Source organism: Salmo trutta, chromosome 14 (assembly GCF_901001165.1).
Source record: "Salmo trutta chromosome 14, fSalTru1.1, whole genome shotgun sequence".
NCBI classification, from domain to species: domain Eukaryota; kingdom Metazoa; phylum Chordata; class Actinopteri; order Salmoniformes; family Salmonidae; genus Salmo; species Salmo trutta.
In genome coordinates, this window is record NC_042970.1 from 60,298,735 (window position 1) to 60,325,743 (window position 27,009).

The 27,009-nt window shown below is 43.8% G+C and overlaps 2 protein-coding genes across 7 annotated transcripts in view; both read right to left on the reverse strand.

Annotated features, from left to right (window-relative positions):
- Window positions 1–783, reverse strand: part of LOC115208508 (serine/threonine-protein kinase MARK1-like) — a 78,829-nt gene extending 78,046 nt beyond the window's left edge. For 4 of the 6 annotated variants that reach the window (XM_029776627.1, XM_029776629.1, XM_029776628.1 and 1 more), the window contains exon 1: window positions 211–783. In XM_029776627.1, the coding sequence (XP_029632487.1) occupies window positions 211–261 (51 nt within the window). In that variant the 5' untranslated portion in view covers window positions 262–783. The remainder of the gene's footprint in view (window positions 1–210) is intronic. The other 2 variants (XM_029776631.1, XM_029776630.1) reach the window with 1 other exon arrangement.
- A 9,545-nt stretch (window positions 784–10,328) lies between these two features.
- LOC115208510 (inactive tyrosine-protein kinase 7) overlaps window positions 10,329–27,009 on the reverse strand; it is a 40,782-nt gene continuing 24,101 nt past the window's right edge. The window contains exons 2-20 of the mRNA XM_029776633.1: window positions 25,647–25,943; window positions 24,614–24,716; window positions 24,035–24,219; window positions 23,659–23,806; window positions 21,638–21,768; window positions 21,077–21,343; window positions 20,473–20,609; window positions 19,583–19,718; window positions 16,950–17,069; window positions 16,405–16,554; window positions 15,823–15,967; window positions 15,291–15,418; window positions 14,766–14,963; window positions 14,181–14,342; window positions 13,779–14,032; window positions 13,310–13,390; window positions 12,835–12,986; window positions 12,382–12,560; window positions 10,329–11,898 (exon numbers count right to left, since the gene is read on the reverse strand). Coding sequence (XP_029632493.1) covers window positions 11,738–11,898; window positions 12,382–12,560; window positions 12,835–12,986; window positions 13,310–13,390; window positions 13,779–14,032; window positions 14,181–14,342; window positions 14,766–14,963; window positions 15,291–15,418; window positions 15,823–15,967; window positions 16,405–16,554; window positions 16,950–17,069; window positions 19,583–19,718; window positions 20,473–20,609; window positions 21,077–21,343; window positions 21,638–21,768; window positions 23,659–23,806; window positions 24,035–24,219; window positions 24,614–24,716; window positions 25,647–25,943 — 3,134 coding nt within the window. The 3' untranslated portion in view covers window positions 10,329–11,737. The remainder of the gene's footprint in view (window positions 11,899–12,381; window positions 12,561–12,834; window positions 12,987–13,309; window positions 13,391–13,778; window positions 14,033–14,180; window positions 14,343–14,765; window positions 14,964–15,290; window positions 15,419–15,822; window positions 15,968–16,404; window positions 16,555–16,949; window positions 17,070–19,582; window positions 19,719–20,472; window positions 20,610–21,076; window positions 21,344–21,637; window positions 21,769–23,658; window positions 23,807–24,034; window positions 24,220–24,613; window positions 24,717–25,646; window positions 25,944–27,009) is intronic.

Here is a 27,009-nt window from a genome sequence, read left to right on the forward strand (position 1 = left end):
AAATGACATTAGCAGAAGATGGGTAACGTTAGCTAAATCCCCATTGCCCCAGCGGGCTATGCCGCTAGCTTGCAGACCGATAGTTTACATAGACAAGCCCAATTTTAACATTATTATGATTCACACGCATCACCACACACACTTGGCAAAAAATACTATCGTCATTAGAAAAACATAGGCCATAGGAAAGAATATACATTGGATACTTACATTCTCTGTATCACGCTCATTCACAGTGGGCAATGGCGTTCTGGTCGACATTTTGTGTGTACAGGCCGCTAAGCACCGAGCTTGGCAGCCGCCGAGAACAGTGCGACGAGGGAAAATATTAATTTGACTTTTTTTACACCACCGGCATTTCCAACCCGACCGTCCAAACCGCAGTATTCCAAACTACAGCATATCTACCTCAAGGCCCGCTTGGAGCCAGCGCAGGGCTATCTATGCTGATAGATGCGCCCCCGGGTACGAGGCAAGCGAGTGTAGCGGGCCGAGAGAACGGATAGGAGTTTGTATGAAGCAGAGAATCCAGCATTGATCCACCCTGATAGATGGGCTGACACACACTAGGAACGCGAGATGGGGGAATAGTAGTAAAAGGAACACCCTACACAGGAGCGACCTTCATTCTCCCTCCCAAAAGGCTAGGATTCATGCAGGATAACCTACGCGGGTACAACCAGTGTTCATGGAATATATTTTATAGAACGCATGCAAGCAACAAAAAAAGCATTCCTTCGCAAAGCTGTAAGAGGAAAGAACATGACAGTAGCAACGCCAGGTGGCGAGAGAGGGATCGAGTGACAGATTAAAGGGAGGGATTTTTTCATTATGAATTTAAGAAAATGTTTATGATGATGACGTCTTTGTAGTAGCAGGAGAAGGTTCTTGATTGTTGACCTATGCTGCCAATGATATGCCTGCATGTGCGAACCTTTTGGAAAGCATCATAATGCATCATTCTTGGGTGGAAAATCATCTCGAGATTTAAATTATGACCTTCCTAAACATTCGAAGAACCCTAATTGTAAGCATACCATCATTTCTAAGCAAATTGGTCATTGATTCCTGGTCAAAATGCATCGATTTCGTATACATACATTAAAAATACAAGTAATATTATCACCTTGTTTAGTAATAGCAGAACTAAAAAGTCATACCTAGGACTATCGTCTTACTTGCAATGTCAAAAACTAGTTAAACATGCCAATGTTGCCATCTAGTGTTTCTATTCCGGGAACTGCATTGAAAAGGGAAACGTGTCTTTATGCTGTACCCTAACACCCCCGAGACTAAATCCATATGCTTGCATTCATTTGTACAACTGACTAGGTATCCCCTATTCGACAATGTCACCATCCTATGTTATGCTACATTTCTGGTACCCCGTGTACATAGGAAAACAATGAGTATCGATAACTTGCCTATTATTTCATTTCTCTGCATTAAGAAAAGTAAGCATTTCACTGTTAGTCTACACCTGTTGTTTAGGAAGCATGTGACAAATAAGATTTCATTTCAGGTCCTATCTGTAATTTACAAGGTAATGAAATGTGCTTAGTTGCGCTCAAATATTTTGGCACAATTGCACTTTACAATGGAGCAGAATGTTGTGTTTTCAACACTGTTTGAATGGCAATGTTTTACACTGTAGGTTGGGGAGTAACGGATTACATTAACATTACATGTAAGGGATTACTTAAACGGTTACTGTAATCTGTTACCAGCAGAAATATTGTAATCAGATTAGATACTTTTGAAAAACTAGATTACTTTGATTACTTTTAAATTCAGAAAGAATGTTTGCGGAAAAAAATGAATGACATTCAAATCAGCATTGAAAAAAAAGTGCAAGTTTAAATTTGTTCCACCTGAGCGAGTCTGACCACCATGATGACACACCAAATGTGTTTGATGGATCGCGGGAAAAGAGCAGGAAAAGGCTTTTGTAGGCTAGTCCAAGCTATGTCTTCCAATGGTGCGACTGCTGTTGGCATCCAAAGGTTATCCAATTTCAATAAACGCTTGGAGGTAAGGATGACAGCAGTGGTGTAGTCTACGGCGATACGGATATCACGTATTGTTGATATCTACATAGCGCATTGATGTGAATCACACTGCTGCCCTCTCATTTAGTTATTTGCGCCTTACAGGCTGACCACACCGCTCGCGTCGCAAAATACATTTAGAAATCTGTTATTCAATTATTGCACCCACACTGCTCGCGCACGCCAACGAGCGTCTGCGTTGCCAAGAGATAAAATAGAAGTCAGTTCTATTTCTGACGCAGATCGCGCTGCAAGTCCTGTCTCTCCCATCTCCTCATTGGTTTATAGAAGCAGGTACCCACGTGCCATCTCCTCATTGGTTATACCCACGTGGGTGACTGAAAGACAAACAAAGTCAGTGGAGGTAATGCACCTAATTTATGAAAGTTGCCAATCGCAATATAAAGTCAAGAGAAGAAAAGGCCTGGAAGGAGGAGAGATGACTAGAAATGATTCGGTTGACCGGGGACAAAATACATTTATGCACGATGGTGCACACGCGCAGCCGGTTTGGGTTATTGTTGTGGATGGCTGTTCAAATCTAAGTGTGTATTTTAAACCAATGGTTGAATTCAAAAAGTTTAAGCTGCCTATCAATCATTGTTTTTGAAACCAATGGACAGCCAGTGAAAAATGCGCTTTTGCATCAGCTGCATAGTGCGGATCCCAGCTTATTGAATAAAAGTGGGGCTTTTATTGCTCAATCTAATTCATTCTGATAAAAAAAAAATTCCACAGGCCTAAGTGACACATGCTCAAACTCGCACAAGTTTGATTGCCCCTTTTAAGTCTGTGGTTGCTACATCCATCTGACTTTTAAATTCTATATACTAATGTAAAGATAATTTTATTGTATTATTGGATGTAGTAGAACGAGATGGGTTAGAGGAAGCCTACATATCCAACCCATAAAGTAATATTTAACATCCATATATGGCCAGCTATGTAAACTTTAACACTGATTTATCCTGCAATAGATGTTCAATTCGTAACATACATTTGGCTTCTTCTGCCTCTTAAGGGGAAAGTAATCTAAAAGTACCTGAATGTAATCAGATTACGTTAGAGTTTGGGTAATCCAAAAGTTACATTACTGATTACAATTTGACAGGTAACTAGTAACTAAGGGATTACATTTAGAAAGTAACCTACCCAACCCTGACGGTAGGCACCTGCAATTTAGCAATGGGTTTTGAGAGGATGCGAGGATTATGCAATTGAGATTATCCCAATATACACTGCTCAAAAAAATAAAGGGAACACTTAAACAACACATCCTAGATCTGAATGAAAGAAATAATCTTATTAAATACTTTTTTCTTTACATACTTGAATGTGCTGACAACAAAAATCACACAAAAATAATCAATGGAAATCCAATTTATCAACCCATGGAGGTCTGGATTTGGAGTCACACTCAAAATTAAAGTGGAAAACCACACTACAGGCTGATCCAACTTTGATGTAATGTCCTTAAAACAAGTCAAAATGAGGCTCAGTAGTGTGTGTGGCCTCCACGTGCCTGTATGACCTCCCTACAACGCCTGGCATGCTCCTGATGAGGTGGCGGATGGTCTCCTGAGGGATCTCCTCCCAGACCTGGACTAAAGCATCCGTCAACTCCTGGACAGTCTGTGGTGCAACGTGGCGTTGGTGGATGGAGCGAGACATGATGTCCCAGATGTGCTCAATTGGATTCCGGTCTGGGGAACGGGCGGGCCAGTCCATAGCATCAATGCCTTCCTCTTGCAGGAACTGCTGACACATTCCAGCCACATGAGGTCTAGCATTGTCTTGCATTAGGAGGAACCCAGGGCCAACCGCACCAGCATATGGTCTCACAAGGGGTCTGAGGATCTCATCTCGGTACCTAATGGCAGTCAGGCTACCTCTGGAGAGCTGTGCGGCCCCCCAAAGAAATGCCACCCCACACCATGACTGACCCACCGCCAAACCGGTCATGCTGGAGGATGTTGCAGGCAGCAGAACGTTCTCCACGGCGTCTCCAGACTCTGTCACGTCTGTCACGTGCTCAGTGTGAACCTGCTTTCATCTGTGAAGAGCACATGGCGCCAGTGGCGAATTTGCCAATCTTGGTGTTCTCTGGCAAATGCCAAACGTCCTGCACGGTGTTGGGCTGTAAGCACAACCCCCACCTGTGGATGTCGGGCCCTCATACCACCCTCATGGAGTCTGTTTCTGACCGTTTGAGCAGACACATGCACATTTGTGGCCTGCTGGGGGTCATTTTGCAGGGCTCTGGCAGTGCTCCTCCTGCTCCTCCTTGCACAAAGGCGGAGGTAGCGGTCCTGCTGCTGGGTTGTTGCCCTCCTACGGCCTCCTCCACGTCTCCTGATGTATTGGCCTGTCTCCTGGTAGCGCCTTCATGCTCTGGACACTACCCTGACAGACACAGCAAACCTTCTTGCCACAGCTCGCATTGATGTGCCATCCTGGATGAGCTGCACTACCTGAGACACTTGTGTGGGTTGTAGACTCCGTCTCATGCTACCACTAGAGTGAAAGCACCGCCAGCATTCAAAAGTGACCAAAACATCAGCCAGGAAGCATAGGAACTGAGAAGTGGTCTGTGGTCTCCACCTGCAGAATCACTCCTTTATTGGGGGTGTCTTGCTTATTGCCTATAATTTCCACCTGTTGTCTATTCCATTTGCACAACAGCATGTGAAATGTATTGTCAATCAGTGTTGCTTCCTAAGTGGACAGTTTGATTTCACAGAAGTGTGATTGACTTGGAGTTACATTGTGTTGTTTAAGTGTTCCCTTTATTTTTTTGAGCAGTGTATTTGAGCACAACCTTCTCAAAACCCATTAGAGGAGGTCAGTGGGGAGGGACCTCTGGCTTTTGCCACCAATGGGTTTTGAAAAGGAGGAGAGGACACAAGGAGTGTGCAATTGAGATTCTTCCTGAGATTAATTTTACTACATGGAAAGCTTGACTCAGAGACCCACTGTTCTTTAACAGCCTTTGAGGTATGTTTGCTCCCGTTTGGTGGGTGTGGCCTGGCAAAGTGTGGCCAGGGGTGCGTTTAGTTCAGTTCAATGTTTGCTACGTTGCGTGACAGTTTGTACTGACCAACATGTTTCCCAAAACGGTCCACACTGTTTAACAGCCTAAGGTCGTTTTATGATTTAATATTCGTTTTTATATTATTTGAAATTCAATTAGTTTTCACACCTGATTTAAGAGTTTTTATTTTGTTTAATTTTGAAACATTTATTTCGTTTCATTACTTAGTTAGGGACAGAAAGCAGCCTATGCATGGGATGCTAGGAGCCAATTATGTGTTGTAGGCCTATAGCAATTCTTTGGGGGATGTCACTTCTTGCCACTGGGGGCAGTAATACATAAGGTGATGGGCCAGGACCATATACTTGGATAGACATAACATCTCTGTGTCTGTGAGCAGTGGCATTGAGGCCATCTCTATCTTGAAATAGTCCATTTTCTTCTTCACCAGTAAAATTCATTGGCTGATCCCTCCTGATGACCCAGCTGTCACGACTCCACTGTGTCATCAGGTCATGCCAACCGAGACATCAGGAGGTATCAGTTTGAAGTCCCACCCCATTGACTAAATCAAAATGGTGAAAGTAGTCAATGGCGCTGCCCATGCTAACACAGGCTTTTGGCCACTAGAGGACTCCATACAACTCCATTGCCAGGGCAAACAGTATGTTTGGTTAAAATTATAAATCAATCCTAATGTGACTTGGATTTAAAAGATAAGTGCCTAGACTGATGCAAGAAATATGGAAGGAAACTCGTTCCCATTTTATAACAATCCAATGTTTTTTTTAAACTTTAGTAGTAGATGGAAGGATCAAGTACCTTTACCTGACAAAGACGAAAATAATGAATTAAGTCATGACATGTTAATGTAATATTAAACATGTAATCATTGACTAACCCCTTCAAACAGGGTTAGTAAAAACATGTTTCTGTTCAACCATACAAGATTTTCTGGTTTATCTACAAGAAGAGGTGGTCGTTCAGTTTCTGAAGCCTGATGACAGTTATCCACAGACAGAGAATATTCACTCCACAAACATTTGGGAGGCAGGGGCAGAAACCAGATCCAGTGCCACAGGGCACAGCTTTGAATAAACAGCATCCTTGCCTGCCAGAACTGGAGGTGACTCTAAACATGCCCCCCTTTTACCTCTTCCTGGTATTTCCACAGCTCACAGGGGGCACTTAATGCCCTGCCAGGTTGACCTTCCAGCTGGACCATTACCTCAGACACAATCTTCGATGCGAGGAAGCTATAGTTCTGAAGCATTGTGGTTGAGATGCTTGCCAGATTCATCGTGCTGGCATCTTCCATGCGAAGCACTCGCGCAGTAACTTCAGGAGGACCTGTGCCAACTGTTTTGCAACAGTAGTTGACTACAAGTGTGCCTCAAGGTTGAGAAGACACGGCACCACATCAGACAGCGACTGGCTGTCAGTGATGTTGGTCGTGTGAATTGTGAATGGCTCCAGAGACTTCACAAGCTGCTCTAGCTTGACCCAGCCACGCTCTGTGCCCGCCCTCTGATTTCTTCCCTGTTAGCTAGTGATAGTGATGCACAAGCTACGCCTATTTGAAACATTGGCAACGACTGGCAGCATTTACCTGCCAGATTCAGAATGTCGAAAATTTGATTTTGGCTCAAAGTTTAGATGAAAACTCAAACAAAATCATTTGTTTTTAGTTTGATTAGTTATTTTTGCAGTCAAAGATAATACACTGAACAAAAATATAAAAACATGTAAAGTGTTGGTCCCATGTTTCATGAACTGAAATAAGATCCAAGAAATGTTCCATATGCAAAAAAAGCTTATTTCTCTGAAATTTGGTGCACAAATGTTTACATCCCTTTTAGTGAACATTTCTCCTTTATCAAGATAATCCATCCACCTGACAGGTGTGGTATATCAAGGATCAAATTAACCTCTATGGGATCGGTGTCCCTAAACCAGGACGGTTGTTGCTAACGTACGATAATGTGACTAGAACGACGTAAGTAACAGCCAACTTTCCAGGACATAGACATGTCTTATATTGGCAGAAAGCTAAAATTATTGTTAATCTAACTGCACTGTCCAATTTAAGAAGCTATTATGGTGAAGAAAATACCATGCTGTTGTTTGAAGGTGCATACATTCACCTTTGAAGGTAAATAATGTACTTACATTCAGTAATCTTGCTCTGATTTGTCATCCTGAGGGTCCCAGAGATAAAATGTAGCATAGTTTTGTTTGATAAAATACATTTTTATATTCAAAATGTAAGAACTGGGTTCTACAGTTGAACCCCTGCCATCTCTGGCCCCACACCCACCTGCCATCTTGATGTGTGAAAATGTGTGTCTTTTCTGTAGGGAAGCTAATTATCCATCATGTATGACATTCCTGTATTGCTCTTGTGCAGCTGCTCAGCCATGGAAACCCATCTCAAGAAGCTCCCAACAAACTGTTCTGGTGCTGACGTTGCTTCCATAGGCAGTTTGGAACTCAGGGCAATTTTTACACGCTTCAGCACTCGGCAGTCCCGTTTTGAGCTTGTGTGGCCTACCACTCCTCAATAACATGTTGAAAGTCACTGAGCTCTTCAGTACGGGCCATTCTATTACCAATGTTCTATGGCGATTACATGCCTGTGTGCTTGATTTTATACACCCAGTCAGCAACAGGTGAGGCTGAAATAACCAAATCCACTAATTTGAAGGGTGTCCACATACTTTTAGCCATGTAGTGTATCAATAAGATACGCGTTGAATGAGCCGCCTACGATTCCCTACATGGCAGCTTGTCATTGTTGCCAGCTATCTGACCGTTCAAAATCATAATTCACTTCTTCAGGCCACATCGATGCGCGCGCATCATTTGTGATGTTCTCAGCCTATACGATCCTTAAGATATTAGTCTTAAATTCCCTAGGTCATAATGACCAACCGTCCTGTCCACTGGCACAATAAATTGAAATGGAATTGTATTTAACTTTTGGCTTCCCGCAGACTGTTTTCGTAACCCAATACAATTTGGGAGCAACACTAGTGTATGGAAATACACCCGCATTGCTAAAAGCAGCTAAGACTGCAACTGCTCTCTGCTGTGCTGGAGAAGCCACACTAGACGAAGTAAACTCAGCAAAATAAGAAACGTCCTCACTGTCAACTGCGTTTATTTTCAGCAAACTTAACATGTGTAAATATTTGTATGAACATAAGATATAAACTGAACAAGTTCCACAGAAATGGAATAATGTGTCCCTGAACAAAGGAGGGGGGGGGTCAATGCAGCTGGTGGCCACACCAGATACTGACTAAGTACTGCAGTGCATCTCCTCCTCATGGACTGCACCAGATTTGCCAGTTCTTGCTGTGAGATATTACCCCACTCTTTCACCCGCTCAAGAGTACAGGCCTCTAACGCTCATTCCTTCGATGATAAACGCGAATCCGAACATCACCCCTGGTGAGACAAAACAGCGACTCGTCAGTGAAGAGCACTTTTTGCCAGTCCTGTCTGGTCCAGCAAAAGTGGGTTTGTGCCCATAGGCGACGTTGTTGCCGGTGATGTCTGGTGAGGACCTGCCTTACAACAGACCCAGAAGCCCTCAGTCCAGCCTCTCTCCGCCTATTGAGGACAGTCTGAGCACTGATGGAAGGATTTTGCATTCCTGGTGTAACTCGGGCAGTTGTTGTTGCCATCCTGTACCTGTCCCGCAGGTGTGATGTTCGGATGTACCGATCCTATGCAGGTGTTACATGTGGTCTGCCACTGCAAGGACGATCAGCTGTTCGTCCTGTAGCGCCGTCTTCGGCGTCTCACAGTACAGACATTGACATTTATTGCCCTGTCCTCACGCCTCAGTCACGTTCACGCAGATGAGCAGGCACCCTGGGCATCTTTCTTTTGGTGTTTTTCATAGTCAGTAGAAAGGCCTCTTTAGTGTCCTAAGGTTTCATAACTGACCTTAATTGCCTACCATCTGTAAGCTGTTAGTGTCTTAACGACCGTTCCACATGTTCATTAATTGTTTATGGTTCATTGAACAAGCATGGGAAACCCTTCACAATAAAGATCTGTGAAGTTATATGGATTTTTACGAATTATCTTTGAATTATCTTTGAAAGACAGGGTCTTGAAAAAGGGACGTTTCTTTTTTTTGCTGAGTTTAAATATGGGCTACAGCAGGAGTGTTTTTTTTTTAATGCTTTGTCTGTCTTAGTCCTCAATATGGTATTTCCCGCCATCTGGAAGCTAGAACCACTGTGGAGAATTGTGCAACGGTCAACTTTTCTCCACCTTGTGGACCATTTGAGTGTGTCAGAACAAACCAGGGCTTATGAAATGTGAGTTCTGGCAGAACTACAAGAAGTTGTAGCTAGGGAAAACGTATTTGAATTAGTAATTTTCACCGCATGGTTATATTATGTATTGTTACAGATCATAGGGATTACCTGTCACAAATGATATAAGCAGTCTGATAGAGATTTCTGTGTCCCTTGGATGCCTGTCGGCTGACACTGTAGGACAGAGGAAACCAGGAGGATGAGCCAGGAAGCCTGGGAGCCGACATCTCCCTTTGAACCTCAAAATCCCTACGGGTTGTTATGTCAAGAGCAGCCATCGGGCCGCTGCTACTGGGACGCAGAGTGGACTATAGGAGAGAAACCCAGAGCCATATTAGCGGGGGATGATGTCCAAACAGAAGGGGAAGGAGTAAGGGAGGGAGTACATGGAGCAAAATGCAAAGCCTGGGGGATCAAGTTCCATCCTTCCTCCTGAGATTTCTACCTGGTTACTCATTTGACCACGATAAGCAGAAATGGTGGAGCTGGCCTGCGCTCATCAGTCGAGGCGGTTTGGGGTTTATCTGGACTGCCCAGAGACGACCTGTGATTCTACCTAATCAATTCAGAACGTGGGTCAAGTGTCCCTACTTATGCATTCCACATCACGTTCACGGAGCCACACTATGCTGGATTTAGGATTCACAGATCTTCATCCTCCATCGCTCTGCAAGCTGGACTGACCCTCAACAAAAAAATAAAAAATACAGACTTGCTGAGTTTGATACTAACTTTGGATAAATATCAGATTTGGACAAAGCTTGAATATAATTGCAGAGGGTTATTTTTTGTTAAACTGTTAAACTCTACAAGTTTGTTAAAAAGCTAAACTCTACAAGTTACCAGTGAGATCTTACATTTGTTAATAATGTTGTATGCACAATATTTCCCAAACGGCGTACAAACAAAAAAAGGTACATTTACAACAAATATTTTATTGGACCAGCGCCATATATATGCCATGGCTAATATGCATTTGTATAAACATACTTAAAATAGAAAACTGCAATGTATAAAAATGTTCAAGTAAAAAAGTAAATTAAAACAAAAGCAAGAAAGTAAATATAAAACAATAGCAAGACAGCAATCTGATGCAAAGTCCTTCATTTGCCAGGCATTTTTTTCAATTCAGGAGAACCTTAATTCAATTTTTTGGGGATAAAAAAAAGACAAACTATTACACAAATCATAAAATGCCTCACACATAAAAAAATGATATCAAAGAAGCTTAGTACCTTTCTATACAGTGAAAAAATACAAAACAGGACCTTTAAAATAAGTTAACAGGTCTCGAAACAATCCTTCTAGAAAACAAAAAGGTATAGTTGTGATCAGTGCATGTTTTAAGCATGTATACAAAGCACTTTTAGACGAATGTCTACGAAGAAAGGTTTCTCCCACTCTGATTGGAAAAGCTCTGGTCGCGTTAGGATTGGATGATTGATGGGCAAATGGAGCAGTAACATTCAGACATCTTTGATAGGAGTACAAAACTGTTCATGACAGGATTGCCTTTATAAAATAGCTAGCCTATAATGCTACAGCTTAGATGATCAGTTACCTTAACTCCAAAATAGCATGTTGAAGCTAATTCAGGGTCCATATACTGCCACAACTATACTTTAAAAATCAACCAAAGATTTACCTTCAAGGCAAGGAAAACTAGTGTTGTGAGTGGTGATTCCATCCACACTCCAGCTAAACTCCACACAAGTTCAATAATGCCACTGCTGGCCCTTTACCTTGTTCTGATCATATCTAACAGGGTGAGAGACACTAGATTTTTACTCCTGAAGAGGTTGTACCTTCATGTCCCGTTTGGCTCTGGGAAGAAAATGTCCCTTTTGTCTTGTCCATTCGCAAACATGAGTAACAGAAAAGATTCAATTGGGGTGAAAACCGTGCCAACGTTAACTGTCATTAGTTTCTAGATTAAAATGTTAGACACCATTTGACCTGCTAAGGCAGAATATAAGTCCTCATTGTAAAAAATAGTAATTTTAATCCATAGAGAAGGAGAAGCTCATTGGATGTTGATCTCGTCTCGGCTGGGTCCTCAATTGCAACCAAAGTTCCTTGTTGTTAAGAGTCTCGTTCTGCTCTTGCAGACGCTAACTACAGAGGCCAACCAGGCAGAGTAGGATAGTCCTGGAGTGCTAGACACACAAACTCAAAAGGCCAATACATGCATGCACAACAACGTGTATACGTCCTTCACGTACATGACCGCTCTCACACACACACACACACACACACGTCACCTCCCCCATTGATAACACATTCATACCCTTACACACACAAACTGTGCACCTGGGCCGTGTGTTTTACACCTTGCTCTCGGAAGGTAGTTCGCTGAGGGCAGAGACGATGTCACTAAAGCAGGAGCGGTCCTTGGGGCTGGAGGCCCAGCAGCGAGTCATCAGCTTGTACACCCGAGAAGGACAGCCCTGGGGCAGGGGCAGCTTCCCCCGGCCCTCCCTCAGCTCTGGTAGCGGGAAAGACGTGAGAGAAAGACACATGGGGTTGAGAGCGAGTGAGATGCAGGGAAAGGGGTGAAAGATGGAGGGATAGAGAAATAAAAACATGTCGGGAAAGAATGTGTGGGGGTTAGAGTGAAACTCTGAAATAGATGGGAATCAAAATAACATTTATACCTCACTATCCTTTCACTCATGACCAATACTCTGAAAGGACCCGAACAGGAGAGCGCAATAAACATCAACGCAATGTGAACATATGAAAACTATGTTTTGTACTAAAAAAATAAAGGTTTTTTTCGTGACATCTTGTGTGCATTGTGTGGTTTTAAACAACAATGAGCAGGCAAAGGTTAGTAAAGTAACCCATTAGGAGGATGACAAAATATGTGACCCTGGAATAGTGGTCTTCTACCTCTAGCCCCATCTGGGGTAAAGTAGCATCCTTCAATAACAATAACACTTCCAAGATCCTGTTCGACTGCCCTCACCTTCGAGGACCTTGTCGTGGTCGAGCGCAGCGTGCGGCAGCTCCCCCAGGCTAAACACCTCCCACATGAGCACGCCGAAGGACCACACGTCCGTCTTGGTGGAGTAGTCGTCCTCGAACACAGCCTCGCTGGGCAGCCAGCGCAGAGGGATCCACGCCTGCCGGTAGTGATAGTACTCACTGGAGGGGGAGAGGAGGAGAGGATGAGGAGAGGGTGATCTTTGGGTGATGTTTGGCCATTGGGTGGCGCCACAGTTAATTTAGTCTGTCGTAGCTCATCACTTTTTACATATCACAGGTCTCTTTAAATGGAGACTTGCTTTGGGAAATCTAAATTATCGATACAATTATTCTGTGACTGGATTCTTCGAAATTAATCAAAACCTTAAATGTGGTTTTCAACTGCAAGGGATCTTTTCTAGTTAAATCAAGATTTAATTCAATATAATATTACTCGTTGTAGACATCCTTGCTGAGCCCCAGTGCAGACACCTTGACCTGTCTCTTGGCGCTGATCAGACAGTTGCGGGTGGCTAGGTCCTTGTGGACGAAGCGCTGATTGGATAGATGCTCCATCCCCCGGGCAACCTGCAGACACACCCCCACCTGAGGGAGAGAGAGTGGGACATAGGAAGCATTAAATCGCTGTGTGTTTTCAAGCATGTGTGTGTCTTCAAGTGAGTGAGTTAATGTGCGTGTTTAAGCATTTTAATGGCTTTTTTTAAAATCACATCTTATTAACCATAAGTTTCTCCTTCTGAGTGGTCCAACATGCACAGTGAAAGCCAGTGGCATGATGCAACAGGAGATACTTACTATAAGCACCAGCTACCAAATCCTGGCCTACTGCACTGAAGCCACGACCTGTTTAAGATGCTAATGTATGCGTTCATTTGAGTGTGTGTGTGTGTGTGTGTGTGCAAACTGACCTTCTGCTTGGTGCTGAGGTGATGGGACTTGGGTTTCTCCTCCTTGTTCTTGGACATCTTGAGGTATTGCTTCAGGTCTCCCTAGGAACATATACACAGGTCTGGGGTCATTGCTAAATCATGGATGAATTTTTTTTTAAAGGACACCCACACACGTTTTTCACTGCACTGGGGTCAATGTGTAGCTCATATTTTAAATCTGTATTTTATCAATGCATTTTATCTTAATACACATGTATTTCAATGATGCAATTGACTGCCATGTAGGATACATAAAGTGTGTGTGTGTGTGTGTGTGTTTGTGTGTGTAGGGAGTAGGTTGAAGTTAAGTTGCCTGTAGACACTGATCTTGGGTCAGTTTAGCATTTCCCCCACTAATGGTTAAGGGTTGGGGGCGGGGAAGCTGAACCTAGATCTTTACCTAGGAGAAACTTCACCCCGGAGCGTAAGCAGGTAGCTCCCTCCTTACCAATTCAGCGTACTCCAGTATGAGGTAGTGGGGCTCGGCTTCTCTGCACATGCCCAGTAGGCGCACCAGGTTGGGGTGGCCCAGCTTGCCGAACATCTCGATCTCGCGGCGGAACTCAAGCTGCAGGGTCTCGTCCCGCGTCTGCAGACTCTTCACCAGCACCACTGTCTCCTCCTCATCTTCACTGCCTCTTCCTCCTGCCGACATGAGGCCTTTGGCTTTGGCCAGGAACACCTCGCCAAACTCACCTTTCCCTGTGTAGGAGAAGGGAATCAGTATGATTGTATATAGCCTTTATTTATACAGGTAAGTCAACTAAGAACCAATTCTTAGTAACAAATGACAACTTTTCCAAATTCTTATTTACAATGACTGTGTGTGTGCGCATGCATTGCTCCATACCCAGAGTGGTGATGGTGGTCAGGTTGGCGCGGGGGAAGGGCCCTTTGTCGTGGCTGCTGTGGCGCTTGTTGTTGGCGCTGCTGGCTGTGGTGCCCATGTCGGTCAGTGCCACCTCCTCCTGGATCTCAGCGGTGGCCTGCCCGTTGGTCTGCACCGTGCCCCCTGTAGTGCCAGGACAAAATGGCATCCTTCAATACCAGTAACTAAACATTCTGATTGCTTGTACATACTCTTCTTATTTCTAGGTACAGAAACGTTAAAGCAACACAGACATAGAAATGAAGCATCACTTGAAACAGTTCTGTTTTGGAGACTAACTCCAGAGGCTAACACACAGTTGTGGTGTTTACATTTATTTATTTTTGCCATTAATTGATATCATATTAAAAAAAATAAAAAAATGCAACTGATACCGATATTGACTTTACATATCAGTGCCCGTCACTAGTAATACATGTACATGCAGTACAACAACTACACATATTTGAAATGTTTTCAATAAAGTTCAACTCAATTCTCCTCACACTACCAGGAAAACTAGACACTACCGAATTCAACTGAATGGAATCGACTGTGAACGCTGACCATTGAGGTGCTCTGTCTCGGCCTCCTCTGCCTCTGGGCCCTTTTGTCTCTTGGCGTTGCGTCTCTTCTTGCAGTAGAACATCAGGCCCAGGACGATGATGATGTAGGCCACGGCAGCGCCTACCGATAGGCCGATTGTCTGGATCATCTTGTAGGGCGCCTTTTCGTCCTCCTCCAACGAGTGGTGCACGGGCTTCTCTGTTGGCACGCAGACACACACACGAAAGGGTCAGGTGATGTGCTTCTCTATTGAATTAAAGCCTTCTATTGGAGTCTATTGAATCACCATCTCAGCCTCAGATGTCAAGTGGACACTTCAAGACGGCGCCACTCAATTACATCCTTTCTAAATGAGACATTGCAGTGTCGAAATGTTTAATTTGTCTTGATTCTGTTACTGCCATTACACATTCAAGCTCTAAGAGGTATTTAGTTTAATTTCCTCCACCTACCACAACCTTAAAAATACTGTAGACAGCTGCAGCAGGCACACAAAGTTCATCAGTTTATCCCCTGGTGTCTTACCTACGACATAGAGCTCTGCCGATGTGTGGCCGATATTGCAGCTGTTGCCAGCGATGCATGTGAAGCTTCCCGTGTCCTCCACACTCACGTCGTGGATGACCAGAGAGCCGTTGGGCATCTTCTGAAACCTGGAGAGCAAACAGCAGAGGAGGAAACAGGGGTGAGGCCGTGGCTGCATTTAATTCCTTTCCCTCCTTTACTCCAGTCCTATTTCACTCCCTTCCAATTGGCCTTGATCTGAGGGGTCTCGAGGTATAAGGAGCTTCCACCATATTGCATTTACCTTAGAGAACTGCAAATAATGAAGGGTTCGACCTAAGGGAAGGCATAGGAAGGGAATTGGGACTGGCTGATGGCAATATGGCAAAGGCTAGATGGTTTCTTATCATGGTAGGGAAGATGTCACTAGCAAAACACACTATCCAAACGTTCCGTTTAATACGGTGTTAAGAACGAAAAACCCACAAATGAGAAACCAAATAGTACACAATGACTTTGGGCCTTAACAAAACAGACAGTTGTGGTTCTCTACCTGCTCTTGCGAGGCTCCAGGAACTTGTCTTTCTTCTTCCACTGGATAAAGGGCTGGGGGTCGCCGGTGGCCTGGCAGTGCAGAATGGCTGTGTGACCCTGGTAAACAGTGGTGTGCTCCGGCTCCATATTAAATGTTATATACACTGGGAGAGGGAGGGGGAGAAGGAAAGAAAGAAATAGTGGAAGAGAAGTGTTGGTTAAGATGGATTTAGTTGCGTTGGAGTCTGGAGACAGCTTTGGTGATGGTGGCATTAGCACAGTTGATGAAATCATTGGTAAAAAAAAAAAAAAAAAAAAAAGAAACATTTGGGGTTTGTCTACATTAGCTGTGCACAACTTTGTTCTGCCATCTTGAGTACTGCCGTTTTTGTTTCTAAACCTAACCCTTGAACTTAATTACTGTCTCAGGTTGGCTGGAGCATACATACACATTTTTCACAGGTAGAAATCAATCTCTGGTTAAAAGTAGAGGACGACAACCGGAGGACCCTTGGTCTGTGTGGTGTCTGGTTGTATAGGTGGCAGCTTTGTGGTGTGTCTGTGACCTGCATTGGTGCCACTAGTGTTAGTGGAGGGATACCTGCTACGGTGAGCTGCACGGCGGCTGTGATCTGGCCCTGCAGGCTGTTGGATGCCAGGCAGGTGTAGTTGCCTGCATCATCCCTCGTCACCTTTGCGAAGTGGAGCACGCCGCCGGTCTGGACTACATGCTCCGGCAGCTCACTGCCATCTGCATGTGGGGAATATTAGAGATTAGGATTCACATTTACTGTCCTACAAGTGGAGCACAGCTCACAGTTTACATAGACAAAACCCATTTAGAAATCACATTTACATCTACAATAGGTGTAAAAAAAAAAAAAATCAGTCCGAAAATCTAACTATGCCAATAAGCTTGGTAGAAACAATGGGAGTAAGAAATATGGCAGAAAACCTGACTATTCCAATAAGCTAGGCAGATATTACCATATTGCTTACACCTGTGCAATCCTTTGAGATCAACTAGAAGTGTCTAGGTACAAGGGGTAGGAGCTAAGAGTCGATTTTGGATTGGATTGAGTAACACAGTACTCAGACACACAAACACACACGTACAAAGGCAGGCAAGGAGGTCCGAACACCCACCTGCTTTGGTCCACTGGATGGTGGGGGTCTCGCGGCCCTTGGCGGAGCACTGCACAGTGCTCTCCTTGTCCAACTCCAGACACTGGGAGGGCTGGGGGGTGGGGGTGAACTTCAGCTTCTCTGGAGGAAGTAGACAAACGTGTTGGAGACAGAGCACAGAGTAGAGACAGACACACACATGCAGACAAAGACACACACGGGTTTCCGTTAGAAAATTTGGCGCTGTACAAGTGACCAGGAAGACCTACATTTCTCTGACATTTGATACATTTACCGGTCATCCATATGCGTTATGGCGCGTAACCCATTAGGTCTTCCAGCGCCATCAATAAATCAGCGATATTGGCCAAGAGAGACATTTACATGTCCTTAAAAAGAGCCTATAAAACTAATTACACAACACTATTTATTCTTGTGTTTCGATGTGTAGCATATGCAAAACTGAATTTCTTTATACTTATCAGATAGGCGACTGTCTGCTATACATATATATATGCGTTCAGAAGGGGGCTAATTTGTAAATTTCTATCAGAATATGTTTCTATAAAGACAGGCGTTATATTGTAAGATTATAGTGGTAACTCTGGTAGGCCTAAAATATTCTTCCTCACCTCAAGTTCAACTTTCGGAGTCATTTGGAGCCTTCATATCATAGGCCTGAAGTATAATAGGCTACACCCCACCAAACCTTCACAAAAGCTTCTAAACATTATTAGGGTAATATCAAAAGTAAGTAAAAGAAAATGTCTCAACAGAATGAAACAAAACACTTGTGAACTGGTTTAAACCTTCAAAAAGGTTTGGAACAAGCTATATTTGCAGCAATTAACAAGAAAGGCTAGTGCTTACCTTACCAACAATAGGCTAATGATATTTATTTTACAACAGGCCTACTAAACACATCTTAAAGTAAATACAGAGCACACAATTAAAAAGACAGATCGAACTTAATTTAGCCAACAAAAATGTATCAACAGAATGAAACAAAACACGTTTTGCATATTTAAAGAACTGGTTTAGATGAATAAAATAGGCCTACAATAACAAATGACAATTAAAATAATAATCATCATCATCATGTTCCAACATTCCCTCTACCTGAATAGCAAGTTACAGCCTGCATTTGGCTGCGCCAACATTCATCTCATCTTTGTCCACTACAATATTAGAGCTTGTCCATACGGAGGACATTCCCCTTGTAGCAGGGATCCAGACTAACATTTTCCCCTGGTGGCACTGGTGCCACTAAGTTTTTCAGTTGGTGGCACCAACCCATGATTTGGTCACACCAAATATTTTTCAAGGCATCACGCAATAGGACAAATTAGTAGGCCTATCATCTTATAAAGTAATTCAGTGCTTTATTAAAATGTGTATTAGACTACTGAGATGGTATTGAAGTAATAGGTTGTTTCATCACGTCATCTTTTTTTTCATCTTTTCATGTGATTCAAAATATTTGTCCAACCATACTCCAGTGATTGTCATGCATTTTGAGTAGAAAATTATACTATTGTTGTTACAGTTTACTGTTAAAATAGGGATTCAGAATTTTATTTTGGTTGGGTTCAACAGAGATGACTTTGCCTGCATCTTTATGTGATCTAATATCATAGACTAATTTATTTGGGGCTAATTCACCACCTGAGTAAGTGGAAACTCAAAACACACGAGCTAGATCACTAGCTCTAAATTGAATACCCACTGCTAGTAGCCATGTATGAATCTAACAGTACATTTAATTGTCCCCAATTTTTTTTGCAGTTGTAAGCTACCGCTCAATGAGGCCTATGCGCAGCTCGCGCACTCCGTTTCTCAAAGCCATATCAAATATCTTGTTTGTAAAATAGTTGCTACTGAGCTCAAAATTGAAAGTTAAGAAATAAAAAGTATATCACAGAAAGCTGAGAACATCCTCACACCACCGGTGACAACAGGATAGCTGTGTTTTACCTGCAATTGGTTTTTAAAATGTTATACAAATCAGATGTTATACAAATTTTCCTGGAGTAAAGGAAAGCGTGGCTCGCTCGACACAGCAGCAGGCTCCAGCGAAACCAGTACAGCGGCAAGTAGGCAGACACTTTCATTACAGGAATCATGAGGATAATGCACTTCACCGTTTGACCAAATCATGGTTTTAGCCCCCTAAAGAAATAGGACGTTTTGAGTGAGGTGAATGAATGTGCAGCTCGCACCAATGCGACCAATACAGTTTTTAACTCGTACAGACAAAATGAGACTAAATGGTCGCAGTCTGGAGCCCTGCCTTATAGGCTTTTCACTACTCTCTAACTTTCATTTCACTTCAATGAAAAAGGCCTCAATCTTCGTAATCAACAGTAGCCTAGGCCAAGGCTCCTCTCTCTCTCCTCAGCAGGGCAGCCCCGGACACTTTGGCCGGCTACAATTTTATTTATCGGCATTTAATTTATTTGAAAATCGTCCAAAAGCCGGCAATTACCAGCTAATGGAAACCCTGATACCCACGCATATAACATGACACTCACACACACAAAAGTTACTTGTACACTCACACACAGGGCACACCACAATCACATCATGGCACTACCACACACTTGCATGCCGTCTCTCTCGCTTACAAACTCACACCTACGCATGTGCACACTCACCAAGTACGAAGACCCGGGCCCGGCCCTCCACCCTCCCGGCCTCCGTCTGGCTCCGACACATGTACAAGTGGTTATCATACACCTCCACACTGTTGATCCTCAGGGTCCCGTTGGGGTACAGCTTAAAGCGAATGTCCTACAGTCAAAAGATAATGGGTTAACAATATGTTAAAAAGGTAATGAATGTTACAGATTGCACCTTTATGCATATTTACTGTTCTGGGCATTAAAAAGTTAATCTGTATTGCAGCACAGTAAAAAACATGGGCTTTAAAGTTAATGTAAAATGCAGCATCAGGGGCATATTTGAGAAATGTATTTCATTACATGGATTATTCTTAAATGATTCTTAAATGAACTTGACCCTTGTGTAACACTGCGAGAGAATGTCACATTAAGAATGTCCAGAACCGTATGTAAATATAAGTATATACATTGAGTGTACAAAACACGACATATTGAGTTGCACCCCCATTTCCCTCAGAACAGCCTCAATTCATCAGGGCGTTGACCACAAGGTGTCGAAAGTGTTCCACGGGGATGCTGGCCTGTTGACTCCTGTGCTTCCCACAGTTGTGTCTAGATGTCCTTTTAAATATTTTGTCTAACCCATTTACCCTCTGAATGGAACACATACACAATTTGTCTGGATGCTTAAAAGTCTTTCTTTAACCTGTCTCTTCTCTTTCATCTACACTGGCTGAAGTGAATTTAACAAGTGACATCAATACAGGATCATAGCTGTCACCTGGATTTACCTGGTCAATCTATGTCATGGAAAGAGCAGGTGGTCCTAATGTTTTGTACACTCGGTGTGTAGTAGTTCTTAGTGTATATTCCCACTTCTTTTCAGAATGATCAGGACACACAGTTCGAACCACAGGACTGACCTCGGTGGTGATGGGGATGAAGTTGCGGTACCAGGTAACCTCGGGCTGGGGTGTGGCGCGGGTGTGGCAATGCAGGTACCCAGGGAGGCCCTCCTCCAGCTGGCTGTCTTCTGGCTTTGTCACCCACTCCGGAGGGGCTAGGGGATACACACATTTAGCATCTCTTCAAAAGTAGTGTCTACACTCAATACATTTCAGCGGGTGCAGGTCACAACAAACACCACACTCCTGGAGAGCCACAGTCCTTCAGAGTTGTCCAACTCCCGCCTCAACAAACACCTGGGTCGTGTTCATTAGGGCACACTGTAGCAATATGTTACAAAACAGAAATTAGCGTTTTTTTATTGGACAAGTTTACATACTACCTCCCTGCTTCCCTCGATTTTAGACAGTTTTCTTCCGTTTTGAACACAAATATCCTTTTCACACCATCTTGCTGACCTGATCTAAACTATGCTGGTTCTGATATTTTCATTTCACATTGTGCTTTTCATCAAGGTTCCAGAGACAATTGTGGATGTGTAACCAGACCAGCTTGGTTTGGCTTGGCTCAGTAGTATGAAAAGCCTTTAGGGTCTTGGTCAGGCTTGAGGTCTATACTCACTGGCCACGGTGACGGTCAGCTCCTGCCTCCTGGTACCGGCTTTGTTCTGGCCCACGCAGGTATACAATCCTGAGTCTTCCCCCTGGGTTGGGCTGAAGACCAGCTCCAGTCCGTCCTGGTAGACCCTGCCCTCTGAGGGAACGCGTTCCCCGCCCCACTCCCACCACACATCGGGCTCCGGGTGGCCGCGAGGAGGGCGGCAGGATACCCGCTCCAGGGAGTTGGCCGAGAAGACCTGGCTCTGGCTGGGGCCCATCTCCTCGATTTCTGTAAGGGAAGGGAGTGATAGTCCATGACATCAGAAAACAAAAACCATGAATTAAGACCGCAAAACGAATATCGTGTCCTAATCATGAAGGCAATGCAGTACACCACTCAACTGTAGAGTGGAACTGTTGACCCTGCCGTGCCAATCCAGCTAAAGATAGTGCAGATTAGCAAGGGATAACATTTATTAATGGAGTTAAACTGTGACAGGGTTCAGTAAGTTAGACATAAACTGAAGGATTCAAAACAACTGTCTTGAGGCAGTGTGCCAAAACTGGGCATGCGCTCCCTTACCTGCTAGGTTCACGGTGGCCTCCAGAGTGACAGGGAGTCCGCGGGGCCCTTTGGCCACACATTTGTAAAGCCCAGTGTTTCTGGGTTTCACCTGGGTGATGAGCAGGGAGCCATTGTTCAACATCACCAACCTAGGGAGGGAGAGAAAGAAGGTCACAACAAAATACAGACTTCATTATGAATATTCTCTGGAAAGTTGGCCAACTCAGGAAAGAGGACCCGCTGTTTGTTTTACATTTTCTGTATATTTGTACATTTTAAAAGGACTCTTGGAAGAGATACTAATAAACATTAGCGGTTTGCAGAATTCACCTCATAATGTCGACATGCATCTAAAACATTCATAAACACAGGTACACAACATGCACACACAGCCAGAGTGGATGTATATGGTGGAGACTGCTTCAAACTGTAATTCACATCAAGGAGACGGTACTTAGTCATCACGCATCTGATGTATGTATGTATGTATGTATGCATGTATGTATGTATGGATAGATATCTCTATCTCAAAAGTTTGGACACATCTACTCATTCAAGTGTTTTTCCTTTATTTTTACTATTTTCTACATTGTAAATTAATAGCGAAGACATCAAAACTATGAAATAACACATGGAATCATGTAGTAACCAGAAGTGTTAAATCAAAAATATATTTTAGATTAATCAAAGTAGCCACACTTTGTCTTGATGACAACTTTGCACATTTAACCAGCTTCACTTGGAATGCTTTTCCAACAGTCCCCACATATGCAGAGTACTTGTTGGCTGCTTTTCTTTCACTCTGCGGTCCAACTCATCCCAAACCATCCCAATTGGGTTGAGGTCAGGTGATTGTGTAGGCCAGGTCATCTGATGCAGCACTCTCCTTCTTGGTCAAATAGCCCTTACACAGCCTGGAGGTGTGTTGGGTCATTGTCCTGTTAAAAAACAAATGATAGTCCCACTAAGCGCAAACCAGATGGAATGGCGTATCGCTGCAGAATGCTGTGGTAGCCATGCTGGTTAAGTGTGCCTTGAATTCTAAATAAATCACTTAGTGTCACCAGCAAGCACCCCCACACCATCACACCTCCTCCTCCATGCTTCATGGTGGGAACCACACATGCGGAGATCATCCATCAACCTACTCTGCGTCTCACAAAGACACAGCGGTTGGAACCAAAAATCTAAAAATTTGGCCTCATCAGACCAAAGGACAGATTTCTACCGGTCTAATGTCCATTGCTCGTGTTTCTTGGCACATGCAAGTCTCTTCTTATTGGTGTCCTTTAGTAGTGGTTTCTTTGCAGCAATTCGACCATGAAGGCCTGATTCGCGCAGTCTCCTCTGAACAGTTGATGTTGAGATGTGTCTGTTACTTGAACTCTGTGAAGCATTTATTTGGGCTGCAATTTCTGAGGCTGGTAATTCTAATGAACTTAACCTCTGCAGCAGAGGTAACTCTGGTTCTTCCTCTCCTGTGGAGGTCCTCATGAGAGCCAGTTTCATCATAGCGCTTGATGGTTTTTGCAACTGCACTTGAAGAAACTTTCAAAGTTCTTGAAATATTCCGCATTGACTGACCTTCATGTCTTAAAGTAATGATGGACTGTCGTTTCTTTTTGCTTATTTGAGCTGTTCTTGCCATAACATGGACTTGGTCTTTTACCAAATAGGGCCATCTTCTGTATACCCCCCTACCTTGTCACAACACAACTGATTGGCTCAAACGCATTAAGGAAATAAATTCCAAATGAACAAGGCACACCTGTTAATCGAATTGCATTCCAGGTGACTACCTCATGAAGCTGGTTGAGAGAATGCCAAGAGTGTGCAAAGCTGTAATCAAGGCTATTTTGATTTGTTTAACACTTTTTTGGTTACTTCATAATTCCATATGTGTTCTCATAGTTGTCTTGTCATAGATGTCTTCACTATTATTCTACAATGTAGAAAAATAGTAAAAAAATAAATAAAAATGAGGTGTCCAAACTTTTGACTGGTAATGTATGTATGTGTATATATCAACCCAGTCTTACCGGGACTTGTTGGTGATGAGCTCGTCCTGGTGGTACCACTCTTGGGTGGGAGGGGGCTCGGCGGTGAACAGGCAGTTAAGGAGGGCCTCCTCATTCCTCATCACCACCAGGTCCTCAGGAACCACCACGGGACGAGGGAAACTCTTATCTATACAGAGGGTAAGGGGTGGGGGGGTGATAGTGTGAGTGTGTGGTATGAAGAGACTGAGAAAGAGGTATACACTACATAAGAAAGGTCAAAGGGCTCTCTTCAGCTCTGGCTTCTATTCACTAAGTTGATGCCAGTTGGGCTGGGTGTTGCTTTGCAATTAAACTATGGGGAAAACTGCAATCTCTCCTCACCTCTTCTTTGTTGAATCTTTGTCCATATACACACCTATGATATTGAGGGTGAAGTTGGCATTGCTGCACACGTGCCCGGCTGGATTTTTGGCACAGCAATAGTAGAGGCCATTGTTGTCTGGGCTGGCACTGGGCAGGGTCAGAGTTCGCTCCTTGTTGTTGATCTGATGGCTCTTCTCCGGCAGGCGCACGCCGTCTCTGTACCAGTGGCATGTTGGTCTGGGGGAGGAAGACATGACTACGTAATATGCATGAGTGAGTTGGCACATAAGAACAAGTGGAGAGATTGATGAATGCTATAGCAGTTAAATCAGTCCTCAATGGTGACCAGTATATTTACTTTGTAGTATTGACAAAATCAAGTGGGCATCGTTGAACATAACACAATGAAAGTCTAGTGAAAACACAAGGCAACGTGGGGTCTTGTAAAGGCGTCAGAATGCTTCAGTTCAGCTAGCTGAACGAGTGTGCTCACATACTCAAGATGTTTGCTTGAAAAAGGGGGGAAAAAAGCGGCAATAGTAGTGTGTCTGTTTTAATATGCATTAACTCATCCAAAGAGTTTCGGCTGGGAAGCATGCGGACACCTTAAGGCTGCGGTTGTGTTTCTCACCGTGGGTGTCCATCGATGTTGCACCTGAACGTCACAGGGGCAGAGCTCTCGATGTCCTGCTCTGATGCAGGATCCTTCAGGGTCACACCACCACTCTCTAGCCCTGTGTGACAGACAGATCAAGACATTATCTATCGATCGATAGAGAGAGGTAGGTAGAGTGAGTGTTACAAAAAAGACAGAAGGTAGAGAGCAAGCACAACAGGGAGAGAGAGAGAGACGGAGGATTTTAAAAAAGGAGTGAAAAAATAAATAAAAGCTGTCAAACCCCCTCTTGCTGCTCATTAACACAAACCAGCCATTCACACCTGGCCGGCTAACTTAGCGCCAGCTACCAAAACAGCCCCTTCCCTTTAAGCTGACCTTCCTTGTTCTGTGACACAGCCAGCCAGACCAGCCGGACGCTGCAACTTCACAAGCGGTCCATCTTAGCAGAGGACATAAAGGACAGCTTTGTCCGCCCCACACTCAAAATAACCTCTCACGCGGGTGTGACTTCGTTTTTTGGTCCAGTGGAAATAAGAGTTAGAAAAAGGAAAGCACTGGCTGGTTCTCGTAAGAGTCTTCATAAGTATGAGGCAGCGTTTTCTTAGAGCTTCAGGAGATGTGTTTGATACCTGTTATATAGATGGAGGTTGTAGAGACACACATATTGAGTTGACATCTGGAAGAATAAAACTAAATAAGTTTAAATCTATGGTTGCAAGGCAACTGTCAATATTCAAAACAGGTAGGTCTGCATAAGGTCTAATTGCTGTGTTGCATAAGGTCAAATTGCGCATTGCTGTGCAGCCAATTGAATGCATTTGGCAAAATTATATATAATTATGCCTATCATTTGTTATTACACTGTCACCCATGCTTACTTTGAGTGCTAGATTGAGTCATATCAATATCTGAAACATCTGTATAGATTTAACAATTGCACATCTATTTACAGTATTTTGGTTATGAGAACTCAAAACACTGATTTAAGGGCTTACATTGATGAGAATTAAGTAAGTAAAATTTAGTAGTATTTAAGTGAACTCACATTTGATGTTGAAGGACGCCTCGGTGGAGCGCTCCTCTTCTCCCGTGGCATTGTTGGCGGCCAGGCACTGGAAGGTCCCAGCGTCCAGCACGCGGTCTACAGCAGTGAACTTCAGGTTGCCGCCCTCCCGAAAGCGGCGCTCCGTGTCGTTCACCGCATCACCGCTTTGCAGCCAGATGTAACTCACGCTCTCCGCGTCGCTGACCTCGCAGCGTAACATGGCACTCCGGCCGTGCAAGGCATCCTGGGACTTGGGCTCCTTGGTGAAGTGGAAGGAGGCGGCGTGAACAGTGAGAACTGGAGGATGGAGAGAGAGAAAGTTAGGAGGAATTAGTTGTTAAGCTCTGACGTGTAACGCTAAACCCAAAAGTTATTTGGTTCGCAACAGAGCCTGTATTTAATGCACATACAAATTAATCTTATTTTTCTTCCTTGAAAAGATGAAGTTGTCCACTGGCAGCTGGGAGTAGAGAGACAGACACCCAGGTGTGCTGCAGTTAGACAGGCAAAAAGACAAACACCCAGGTGTGCGGCAGACAGACCGTGGGCCCCAGTTTCTCTAGACATGGTTCATAACTCCTCGGCCTCCCTCCTCTTGCTGAGTGACATGCCAGGTATGTACTCTGTCATCCCAAATAATAACCACGTCTCCTGCAAGATCATCAGTTTCCACTTGCATTGCTACATGCACAACAAATGCTGGACAGGAGATTTTGGATGTTGCTAAACACCCCGCCAATGAACTTCAAAGTGGTTTGGATGACACAACAACCCCCTAGGTGAGCTGTAAATAAGAAAAACATTCAGAAAAGTTAACTATCCTTTTAAGGGTGCAGTATAAGCCATTAGAACACCCTAGGACATTGCCACTCATTACATTGAAACAATACTATGTTGTCCTTTCGGCTTGTTTAAGAGGCATTCAAATGTCCAGATTATAAATTGAGCGCAAGCAAATCAGACTTTCGCGCAACTCATGTCAATGGGAGATGTGTGCAAAAAAAATGAGTTACACAAGCGGATCAAGTCAAACTACTAGAATAATAAGTGTGTACCTTCAAATGAATAAATGCTAGTAATACTAAGTATGAATTTCAATGACGGATTTGTTTTTCTCCCAATGTCCCAGACGTTGAATAGAGTGCCACTGATCCTCAGTGATTGGCAGGGCCTGTCTGGAACTCAGAGCTGCCCATTCATCCAGACAGACGACTGCCTGAGACCGAGACGGCAGTCTGTCTCGCTCCAGTGACTGGTTACTGGGGCCCAGGCCGAGCGAAGGCCCATGCTGGGAGCGGGACAGTCTGCAGTGGGAGTGGGAAATAAAGCCTCTTCTTTCCCATGGAGCAGAAGGGGGAGGAGA